This window comes from Echeneis naucrates, chromosome 3 (assembly GCF_900963305.1).
Source record: "Echeneis naucrates chromosome 3, fEcheNa1.1, whole genome shotgun sequence".
Classification (NCBI taxonomy): Eukaryota; Metazoa; Chordata; class Actinopteri; order Carangiformes; family Echeneidae; genus Echeneis; species Echeneis naucrates.
In genome coordinates, this window is record NC_042513.1 from 7,274,071 (window position 1) to 7,285,419 (window position 11,349).

Genomic DNA, 11,349 nt, shown 5'->3' on the forward strand with positions numbered 1-11,349 from the left:
CCCTGCTACATTCCTCCTGCATACTTCAACCACGCTTTTTAACAAAGGACTTGCAGTTTCCTTGTCTTAAATCTAGACTGTAATGCCAGACAGCTCACTCTCATGATTTAAGATCTATTCTTATTCATCTATATGCTGAGCATTCACTGATGTGATAAAGAGAGCGTCACTTTCATCTCCCAGTAACTTTAAAGTGTGAATCTTTTATGGCCCATTGCTATGAATGTACAGGGGCAACTCATTTATTTGAAACAGAAGAGTGCCATTCCCAAATTGATAAAAATGTGTATGGAAAGATAACAGACAATAATCCACTGCCTTATTGTATCATTCGGTATGAATATGCAGAGAACAAATTAGTCTTGTGATGTATTGCAACATTTCTGATTTTAACAAGTTTTGCTTCCCCTCAACTGCAAGAGATTGACATGGAAGCAGTTGTTTGGCATGAAGACCTTCATGATGGCAAAGACAAATAAAAATATTAGCTTGTTATCTACTAATATCATAATATAATTACTTGAATCATTAAATATTCATTTATTCAGGTTCACTTTTCTCACTCGTACACAGAATACAATCTGATCTACAAAAACGTCAGCACATGACATCAGACATTTTGGACAAAACATAGAAGATACCCAAAGACAAAGTGGCTTTCCTGCATATCATTTAGCTTCTGTGTTAGGAGCAATGACCATGTCCCTCTGACCTCAACACACAGATGACTCGGCCTCTCTGGACCACTTCATGCATCCTTAAGTCTTTTCTCGTCATCCTCGAGAGCAATTTTTCTGCCAAATCAAGCAACCAACCAATTAGGTCTACTCTCAGCAGTTTAATCAGTTATTCATGAACAAAAAGTGAAAATAAAAACAAAAACAACAAAAAAAAAAAACAAAAAAATCTTAAAACTCAGGACAAACCGACTATAGTAGAAAATAAGTGATTTTAGAACAATGTGATGGAGAAAACAAATCCCAATCCTGAGGAAGGGTGAACACAACAAAAACCGAGGAAAGTGCTAGTAATTTTCAGTTGAGTTTTGCATTAGCAGATTTTTAACTCACTTAAACCAACCAACAACAAAGCAAGTCACCCCTCCAGCCCCATTTCAGAGTCCCACTTAAGATATTGCAGAGAGGGAAAAATACAGCCAAGTCTCTCTGTTTGATCTGGATGCTGTGCCCAGGATTGTGGATGGAGGAAAAGATGGGCACCAGAGGAGCGCTGTCAGTGTCTAAAGGACTACAGCTGTACACTTGCTGTGAGAAAAGCATTGCATTGACAGTCCTTCAGGCAACATAATGGTACTGGTTAGGAGTCTCCTTATCACGTTCCATGTAATCTCTATCTATCAGTGACTCAATCCGCTTCTTCAGATCGCCCGGCTGTTGAGAGGAAGGTACGACAAATGCTGATGAGATTTCCACATGTGGGTATACGTGAATAATGGAAATTCGTATTTTGAGATACGTAACCTTAACAGGGAACTTCAATTGGTTGTAGAGCTCTGACACCAACAGGTTGTGACTGAGGGTCTTCCTCATCTTCATGATGCGCACCACTGCTGCATCAATCTGGTACTGCCTGTCTTGAAACACACGCTCTGTCGTGCTTACCTGCTCTTCTACCTGTGATGAAGATGTTTTTGGGTTGTTTTTTGTACATGTGAACATAGTGATGAATATGTAGGAAAGGAAGAAATGTGCAAGAATTTTACCGTTTCCTTCATTTGGATCTGATTGATCTTGATGCGGAACAGTTTGTGTTTAAAGTCATTGTTGAAATTAAACCGGTCTCCATCCTCCACATCTTTTCCTCGAGGATTCTTGTTCAGGACACGTGCTTTTCCACATGCCAGGGACTGCAGTGTACGCCTGAGCTCTCCCTCCTCTGTGCAGGACAAGACATATTGATAGTGTGATGCCGCACGTATCTTCTTCCCACAACTGAATACTTGTACTACATATTGAAGGATGTATAACCTATCCCAGTGGCAGTGCGAATGTCCTCCACACTGAATTCCTCTCCCTCATTAAACATCAGCAGCACCAATGTCTGGAACAGGGAAACCTGGAGCTCCTTCTTACCCTGTGGGATAAAGGAATCAACTTTAAGTTCCTCTCAGACGTTTTCTCAAGCTGCCTGTCGTCCCGGTGTACAGTTAGCATTTACCTCTTTAAATTCAGCTTTTAGTACAGCATGGCCTAGTGTTGGCTGCCACTGCAGTTTCCTCCCACTGTGCTTCCCCAGGTAGAACAGCTTGAATACCTCCTGGAGTTTTACCATCTATCAAAACATGAACAGATGAGATTTGGACCATGACTATAACTCTTGATTTCATGTCAAAAATAATGTACATTAAAAAAAAAGTGCCTTGACATACAAATGCCTACCTCGAGGGGCAAGTGGACCTCCATTGGTGTGTATGAAGGCCAGTAGCCCATAGTGAGGATGTTGACAGTAAGTTCTATGTTGCTGGGTTCACTTTGGTTCTGCATATACTATGTTGAGAATATCGCATCAATCACGCATCAAAAATACATTATGACAACAACAGAAAGCACACCTGCACATACAATCAGGGTATCAATATTTCAAGCTTCCTATGTACAGTTATAGGTTTAGGATTAAATACCTGTTTGAACTGGATCATGATGTCTTTAGACAGTTCCATGTCCTTGAACATCCCTTCAAGCTTGCTAGTAAAGGCTGCTCCGCATTCTGCAGGAAGCCAAAACCACTTATTCTACACACTATAATACTCTTGACTGGGGAGACCAGTTGGTGTCAGCCAAAGGTCTAATAAACTTTGAACATATGTCCATGAAACTTTCAATTTGTGACAATTTGCGACCTTATCATATAAAACATTAGAGCAAAGATTCACCATGTTTGAGCTTGGAGAGCATAGACTTTTCTGCATCAACAGAGGCACTTTTGCCAACCAGCAGACGCTTGGCCAAGTCTTTCTTATAAAAAGCTTCAAATACATCCTTTCCTGGAGACAGAAAAAGCAGAGATTCAAGCTGTCTCCTCAGAATGGAATGGGCTTCACAGTGTAGTAGTAACACAAATGGACTGGGAAAAGCAAAAACTAACACATGTACCAGACAAACACAGAGGTAGAAGTGTAACTAACCATGAATGAAACGAAAGATTATCATTATCTTGTCGAGGATTCTCTCCAGCTCCTCCTCTGTGGCCTCTTTATTGCCTGCTCGTAACTTAGAATCCACATATTTTGCTGGATGGGAAGAATGAAGTTATTACCATATGCTGGAATTAATTATTAAAAATACATAAATAAGAAAAAACCCCAACATATTTTGTACTTGTTGTCGTTGCTGTTGTTGTTGATAATGTGCAGGTCTGAAAACACATCAGCATAGGTATATTTTCTGTGCCTACCAATGAGTTCAGCAGGTTTGTTAGGCCTCTTGTTGATAAATGTCTCAAACGCCTCCTTCATGGCATTGATGAATCCCTCATTCCGTGTAAAGCAGCTCTGTGCCACATTGTCCATCTTGTCCTTGAAGTCCAATAGGTCTTGCACCATGTCCTTGTCTTTCTCAGGAGTACATACGATCTTGCCACCAAAGGACTACAACCAGAGACAGTTTACATTTCTCATTTATTCTTGATGGGAATGCTTTATGTTTCATGTTTAGGCACAATAATTGCTGCAATAGCTACAGCTAAATACAGTAATACCTTAATGTAATCCCTCCAGAATTGCAGCAGCGTGGGAAGTCCCCCTTTCACCTTGCTGAAGAGTTGGTAAAGGAGGGCCAGCTCAGTCACACGATTCTCATCCAGCAGGGTGCTCAGACCTGGCACAAAAACATTTAAGGTTATTGCAAATGTGCACGTTTTTTCTTAAAAAACATAAATTGTCTACATCTTTCAACTGAGATTGGTAAGATTTAATAATTACAACAATTTCACACTAAGCCAGAAAACATGAACTAAACAAATTTGATTTAAGACAGAAAATGATACATTATTTACTACAAAGAGTTTATTTAAACTAGTACAGAAAAAATGGCCAAAGCATTAAATCAATGCTTCTTTTGCACAGTTGAGCATAAAATGAATGCGCTACACTTCACTTATGTAGTACATATTACCGCATTCAGTCTTCCACAAACATACCCTTTTGTAGTATTGCAGTCATGTGTTCACCTAAAAGTTGTTTCTCAACACAGCTAATAAGTGGTTTCCTGTGAAATAATGAGGAGGAATAAGAGAAAAGAAATTAGTTTAATGAAAGGCTGTACTTTGAACATCTTTCATGAAAATTTCTTCATTCTGAAAATTTTGCACAGCAACTTTCTAGTTAAAGCCATGCTATTCATCAATTATGTAATAAATAGATAGAAAGGGGAGTTGCAGCTGCAGCCACTGGCGATAAAAACAATGCAAATTTAAATTTGGCCTTGGATATTAATCCTTGCACAATGATACCATTTACAACCACAATTTCCAAAAAGTTGGGGTGCTGGTTAAAATGTAAATAAAACAGAATGCAATGATTTGCAAATCTCATAAACCCATAATTTATTCCCAATATAACATAAACAACATACGACATGTTGAAACAGACATTTTACCATTTCATGGAAAATAGTAGTTCATTTTGAATTTGATTGCAGAAACACATCACAAAAAAAGCAACAATTGGCAGGAAAAGTATTTGGCACAAATCGGAAACATGTGGAGGAGTATCATACAGCTCATCACGTTAATTGGGAACAGGTCAGTAACTTGACTGGGTATAAGGTAGCATGTCAGAGAGGCAGAGCCTCTGAGAGGTAAAGACAGGCAGGGGTTTACCTACTTGCGACAAACTCTAAAAATTGGGGAACAATTTCAGAAAAATGTTCCTCAACGTAAATTGGCTTTGGCACCATACACAGTGCATAATATTATCAAATGATTCAGAGAATCTGGAAGAATCTCTCCACAAGGGACAAGGCTGAACGTCAAAACTGGATGCTCGTGATCTTCATGCCCTGAGGCGGCACTGCATTAAAAATAGGCATGATTCTCTACTGGGCATCACTCTGTGAGCTCAGGAACACTTCCCGAAATCACTGTCTGTGAAAACAGTTTGCCGTGAAATCAACAAATGCAAGTTAATGCTGTATCAATCACAAAAGAAGCCACATATGAACACAGTCCAGAAACACCATTATCTTCTCTGGGCCAAAGCTCATTTGAAATGGACTGAGGCAAAATGGAAAGCTGTTCTTAGTTTAGATGAATAAAAATCTGAGATTATTTTTTAAAACCATGGACACTGTGTTCTGTGGACTACAGAGGAAAGTGAACATTCAGCTTTTTATCAGCAGACAGCTTGAAAGCCTGCATCTCTGATTGTATGGGGTTGCATTAGTGCCTATGGCCTTGTCACCTTACACATCTGGAAAAGCACCATCAATGCTGAAAAGTAGATAGAGGTTTTAGAGCAACATACCCTCCCATCTAGACAGCTTCCCTTTCAGGGAAGGCCTTGCATATTTCAGCAAGACATTGCCAAACCCCATCCATCACAACAGTGTGGCTTCGCAGGATCAACGTCCGTGCTGAACTGGCTTGCCTGCAGTCCAGACCTTACACCAATAAAAAAAACATGTGGTGCATCATGAAATGAAAAATCTGCCAGCAAAGGCACAGGACTGTCGAGTAGCTAGAATCTTGCATCAGATAAGGAGGGGACAATATTCCTCTCCTAAGACTCCAGCAACTGGTGTAGGAGCAGATTGTGAGGTGAGGGGTATTAATTGGTTTCACTTGAGTGATGCTGTGGCCTATTTAGTCTAGGCACCTTTGTTGGTTCATCAAGTTTTTGAGTGGAAGGAGGAAACTGTTTTTGACCACAAACTATAGAAATGCCATGAAATGCTAAGCAGCACCGTGCTGGTGTGTGTCTGTAAGATGTAAGTTTGATAATATGAGTGCAATATAAATGGATCTTGTGTACCGCAAAGAGCATCAAAGTCTACCTTCATTCGTCAGGTACCTGGCACACACTTCAGTGGCTTAAAGCGTTGGCTTAGCCTCTACAACTGGTGTCCTCACTTCCCAGATGTTTACAGACAGTTGTTAAAAGAAGAGGGGATGCAACACAATGGTTAACATTGGCCTGTTCCAACTTTTTGAGATGTGTTTCTGCAATCAAATTCAAAATGATTTTCAATGAAATGGTAAAATGTCACCATTTTGAGGTTTTTGAGATTTGCAAATCAATGCATCTTTTTTTTTTACACCCCATCCCAGCTTTTTTGGAAATGGAGTTGTACGCTATTACCTGTGAACCATTGTCCATTATGTAGTGGTTATTTAATAAAAATCTCCTTTTGTACTGGGAATATTACAGCCAATTAATACTATGACGCATCATTTACCTAATGATGAATACTGTTGAAGACCTTCTAGCAGATTGTGTATTACTTCATAAAACAAATGCACACAAATATGTGCATTAGGTGAATGTCTATTTATTTGAAGTGGTCATCTGAAATTCAAGAGGGCATCATAATGATTATATTGGGATATTAGGTGCACCTAATCTTAACAGATGGAAAGGCATGGCATTAAAGGGACAATTATGTTTGGATTGAATTGTAAATACATGATAAAATGTTTTATTGGAGGTTAATGTCTATGCATGCCACTAATTTTGTTGTGGTAATATGATAACACAATTAAAAGAAAAAGAAAATTACTGAGTGCTCTGGTCGAGGTAGCTCATGATACGATCATTCTCCTCCTCTAACCGACGAGCCACATGGTGTAGATACTCAGGCACCTAGAGACATAAAAACACATATCTGGTTTATTGGCCAGTAAAAACACATTTCCTTGGACATATGTATGCCAGGTTAATGATCACAGGTCCATAGGTTATGCTCACATCTCTCTCCTGCATCAGCAGTTGTCCCTCTGCTGCATAAAGGCGATTGGTCTCAATCAAAAATCTCTCCTCAAAGGAATCTTTGTAAACCTGAACAAATGTTCAATAATCAGAAAGTAATAACAATGACCAGATTAGTTATGGCAAACAGGCTATTGGGTACCTGTAGGTCTGACAACATGCCCAGTAAGCTCCTGAGCAGACTACGATCCACTGTCTCTCCGGTGCGCTCCAGTTCTATCTGCTCCAAAATACCATCTACTGTGCGCTTCTGCACTGCACTGTCATTCACAATGTGGGTACGAAACAGTTCCAGTCCAGTGTCCCTATAACGCATATGTATACAAATCAATGATATATACTGCCTTCCAAGTGCACCACAACAAACTGAGTCATTTGCATTAACTATACTTTTACCAGATTGAGGGAAGCAAGGAATTCTGTAGCACATAGGTACGATCCAGGAAGAGAAAAATACTCCGGATCATTATCTGTTAAGAGAAATGCAAAATAAGTTTAAACATGGGATTCACCTGTTTTACAGCACACTTTAACTTAGCAGAACAAAAGTAAACTAAATGAAGATCCAAATTAATATGCATATGTGAAAAACAGCAAACCTTACCGTTTGTCTGCAGTGGTCCTGCCAGCAGCGATTCATTCGCTTTAGGAAGGAAAGGTTGTCCAAAGACTCTGTGAGCTCCATGTTGAGGAAAAAAAATTTGACTAATGTCATTCAGCAACAAATATTTTGACCATACTTGACATTGGGGACATAAAACACCTTGGTCTCACATATTGTCTAAGATGGGTGACAGTAACAACTATTCTAATCTATACTGAGCAGGCCATTGTATTGATTGTACAATCGAAGCCTTAAAACAGCCAGAAATCTACAGCGCCCTTAAAGTCCCAAATGGTGTTTTTTTTTTCGTTTTGTGAAAATTTGCACAGAAATATTAACTGTGCATAAGTTAATATTTTGTGCAAACAAGTTATTATCTTGTGCATACAAGATAATTATCTTCAGGGAACAAGATAAAAAAATACCACCTTTTGGGACTTTAGGGGTTCCGTATAATTCACTTATTTAAGCCTATAACTGGACCATACTTAAACTGAGACCATCTAATTAATTAGTGACTTCATGTTTCATACAATGCTGCTGTTTTACAACATGCCATGTGTCTGTGCATGATCTGCCACTCACAGCCACTGTTTAATACTTTGTATGGTCTGTGACTATACAGCACTACTACCAAATTTGTTATATATTGACCTGTTATGAGAAATGATGACAACGGGACTTGAATTGTGCCAGCAGAGCCCAAACTCCCTCAAGCTGAGTTTCAAGCAGCAAACAAATCATCAATGTTGCATCCGATGATGTAGCTGCAACTACAACATCGGAATGATTGCCTCAGCTGGTTTGACAGACAGCTCACCTCATATTATTGTTCGCAAAAAAGGATATTCTCTGAACTGGTGTATCTGGGCCTGCACGTGATCTTCACAGACCTGCCGAAGCTGCTTGTAGAGTGTGGGCGAGACTTTATATGAGCACAGGTTTTCCACCGCCTTCAAGTGTTTTAGCAGAAGCATGGAGAGGAAAAAAGAGCACAAGAGATACAGGTTGGTCACAGTGAACAGACTGAACACCTGTTAGATGCTGTCATGGTCTTCAAAGAACCAAAAAGACGCTCTTTGTAATTTTTTACAAATGGCTTGTACTGCATACTATAATGAGGATGTTTGCTGCAAATATTTGGCCATTGTTTTCAAACCATATTAGTTATATGAATATACTTTTGCGGAGACTTAAATCAAATTGGACATGACTGCACAGCAACTAAACAGAAGTAGAGCTTTTGTTCATGATGTTATAGATTACCCATTTAAAGAAAGTCAAAGATCTCTAGAAGTTTATTTTAAATTTGACTTAAAATTAACTACAAGCATTGTCAAACATTAATTAATCAGATATATATTTTCATTTTAACAGTACATCAGTGTGCACTCACTCACAAAAAATATCAAGTTGTTCAAAAAGAAAGACAGCAAACCTGATACAGTTCTTCAAGATTATATTTGATCGAGGTGCTGTTCTGAATGGCACCTACTGCATCTCGTAGCTTCAGCCATGTGTCCTCAGTGTAGTTCTCTGCTAGTTTTGGCCTGTCTACAAGATAACAGCAGCAGTGTTTATTTACAAAAACTACAAAACAAGACATTTTTAATAAATAAATCCATAAAAAAACACATTAGTATTTAGATGAAAGCGTTTAAACATGTTTTTTTATCTGGATAAGAGCACACTACCTGCTGCACAAAGCAGTATTTGCCTTGTCCAAAGGTTATTTTTTTTGTGGGTTGAATTAAGGCAGGGTGACCCAAATTACAGACTTTTTTGTACATAATCTGTCCAAAAGAAAGCTGACAGTTTTACAATGTTTTTTTTACAAGTATAATTTATGAGTATTTGAAGAGTGTGCTCTTACTTTATAAAAGAGAAACTTGTCAGTTTGTCATGTGATTGCATTTAATCACCGATTTAACCAACAGCCAATAAAAGCAAGTTCTCAAATTTTTTTAATTTCTTTTATTAGTTTGAGGAATCAATAAAATGACTGGATACAAAACTATCACATCTAAAAGATAAATTCTAATTTTGTCAGTACACAAGTGTGAATGGTTAGCTCATTTTCGACTGACGTGAATAAAATACCAGTTGTCATATTTTTGGTAAGCCATTTTGGTATGTGTATGATGGCCTGTAGCTTGATGGTTGGAAATTTTGCTTTCATTGAATTCTTGAGTGTGTATATCCACACGTGTGGATGATTATGTCTTGATGATGATTTAGTCCTGCAGATCTTTGTTTGGGGTGTTTCTAATGTTTGAACTAAGCACTGTTATCAGTATCACCTGTGCCTATCACACAGGGCATATGGAAACGCTGCAGAAGCTGTTTTAAGTCATTTTGTTCAGTCATTTAAACTGAAAAACACAAATGATATCTTCCAGACTATGAGAAAGCCTGTTAACTGACTTTTTAAAACAATTGCCTGCAGTACCCTGTACCTGGAGGTCAGGTGATTTGAATGTCGGTCACACATAGATATCCCACAGAGGAAATTCCTTAAAATGATTAATGCCTATAAAATAAATCAATACATCAAGCCAATGTGATCATGCACTATTACCAAAACCATCCACGAGCGATGCAACATACTAATCAGAGCAGTTAGTTCAGCAAATAGTGGTTTACACAACCACAAATGGACTTTTTTTGACTACCTAAAAGTTGAGCAACATGGTCTGCTGTTAGTTTACGTAGAGATCGAGCATTGACGGTACCTTTGAAATTTTTTATCACTAACTTCTTTGACGCGCCAGCTTTTCCTGAGGCCAAAGCGGAGGTCCTGGCCATCCCGTTGGTATTGTGCTCCGTTATTGCGGAGAAGCTGGCTCTCTTGTCCTGTCGGGTGTCCTCTGCCATTATCAGATTAGCGCTTTGGCTTAACGCTGTATGTATGGTACAAGTGTTTTGCTAAGTTACTGCTGGATTGTTCAGTTGCCTGTTTATTTACTGTCACCAACACAACTTCTTCGTTCAACTGGTTGTCTTTGGTTGACGGCACAGATAAGTCTATTTAAAATACATTCACAAAGAAATACTGGCTTTCCGTGAGGTAATCAATCAGAAAATATAACTCTGGTCAGCTAAATAAACATGCTAACAGTATGTTATCTACAACTGCAGCACATTTAAGCTACCAGTTTCCGTCCTCTCTCGGTTTTTTTCAGCTAGTCCAGCTAGTCAATTGTTGTTTTTTGCGGCAGTAAACAAAAACATAAAAGCGGCATATTTAGCGTTGGTATGACAGACCCATGTTTTGGTGGCTTTCTTTAGCTCATAGCTAGCTAGCACAACAAAATGGCTTTTCTCAGATACTTCGGTTGGACAGGTGCATCTTGGGTGAAAAGCGCCCGAGCTGCGTTCGAGGACAGTTTGGATTTGTGTGATCTGTAAAAGTTATTTCTCATTTTCAAAGACGCTTGCACGGTGCGTCCAAGGACCCGTCATCAAGCCAGTCCTGAAGGGCTGGTATAATCCTAACTGCCAGCCACCACTTTTAAATGGATGTAAACTCAGCATTTATAGAATGTAACTCTTGGTAAAGCTATTTCAATAAATCCAATACATGATTAAAAAAATTAAACTGGACTACCAAAATGTGCTTTAATTTCTCTCATTTCTCTCAAACAGGAAACAAACAGTAGCCAAACAGTAGCCAAACAGTGACCTCACAGAGGTCACTGTGAGGTTTTTGGTGGTTTTTGGCCTGAATTCACCATTAACCTGTGATCAAAATCTCAAATAGTATACATTTCATTATTACTGAGTCATACCAATACTTTTACAA

General features: G+C 38.8%; 1 protein-coding gene across 1 annotated transcript; it reads right to left on the reverse strand.

The window, feature by feature from the left end:
- Positions 1–460: 460 nt before the first annotated feature.
- On the reverse strand, positions 461–10,876 carry cul4a (cullin 4A). Its single transcript, XM_029498195.1, has 20 exons — positions 10,280–10,876; positions 8,986–9,101; positions 8,397–8,500; positions 7,548–7,617; positions 7,340–7,413; positions 7,086–7,248; positions 6,923–7,012; positions 6,735–6,817; positions 4,159–4,226; positions 3,718–3,836; positions 3,415–3,607; positions 3,146–3,250; positions 2,894–3,004; positions 2,642–2,727; positions 2,400–2,507; positions 2,179–2,292; positions 1,989–2,094; positions 1,724–1,896; positions 1,482–1,634; positions 461–1,391 (listed from the first exon to the last, which is right to left on the reverse strand). Exons 1-20 carry the CDS (start codon positions 10,419–10,421, stop codon positions 1,296–1,298), a joined length of 2,274 nt encoding a protein of 757 aa, XP_029354055.1. The 5' UTR covers positions 10,422–10,876; the 3' UTR covers positions 461–1,295.
- Between the last annotated feature and the right edge of the window lie 473 nt (positions 10,877–11,349).

What these genes read in the sequence shown, in the direction of transcription:
- cul4a (XM_029498195.1), bottom strand. Translation starts at nt 10,421, where the DNA reads ATGGCAGAGGACACCCGACAGGACAAGAGAGCCAGCTTCTCCGCAATA. An exon ending in GACTGCAATACTACAAAAGG is followed by an intron (nt 3,837 to 4,158) that starts GTATGTTTGTGG and finishes TTTTTGTGCCAG; the next exon opens with GTCTGAGCACCCTGCTGGAT. An exon ending in TCTGGAGGGATTACATTAAG is followed by an intron (nt 3,608 to 3,717) that starts GTATTACTGTAT and finishes CTCTGGTTGTAG; the next exon opens with TCCTTTGGTGGCAAGATCGT.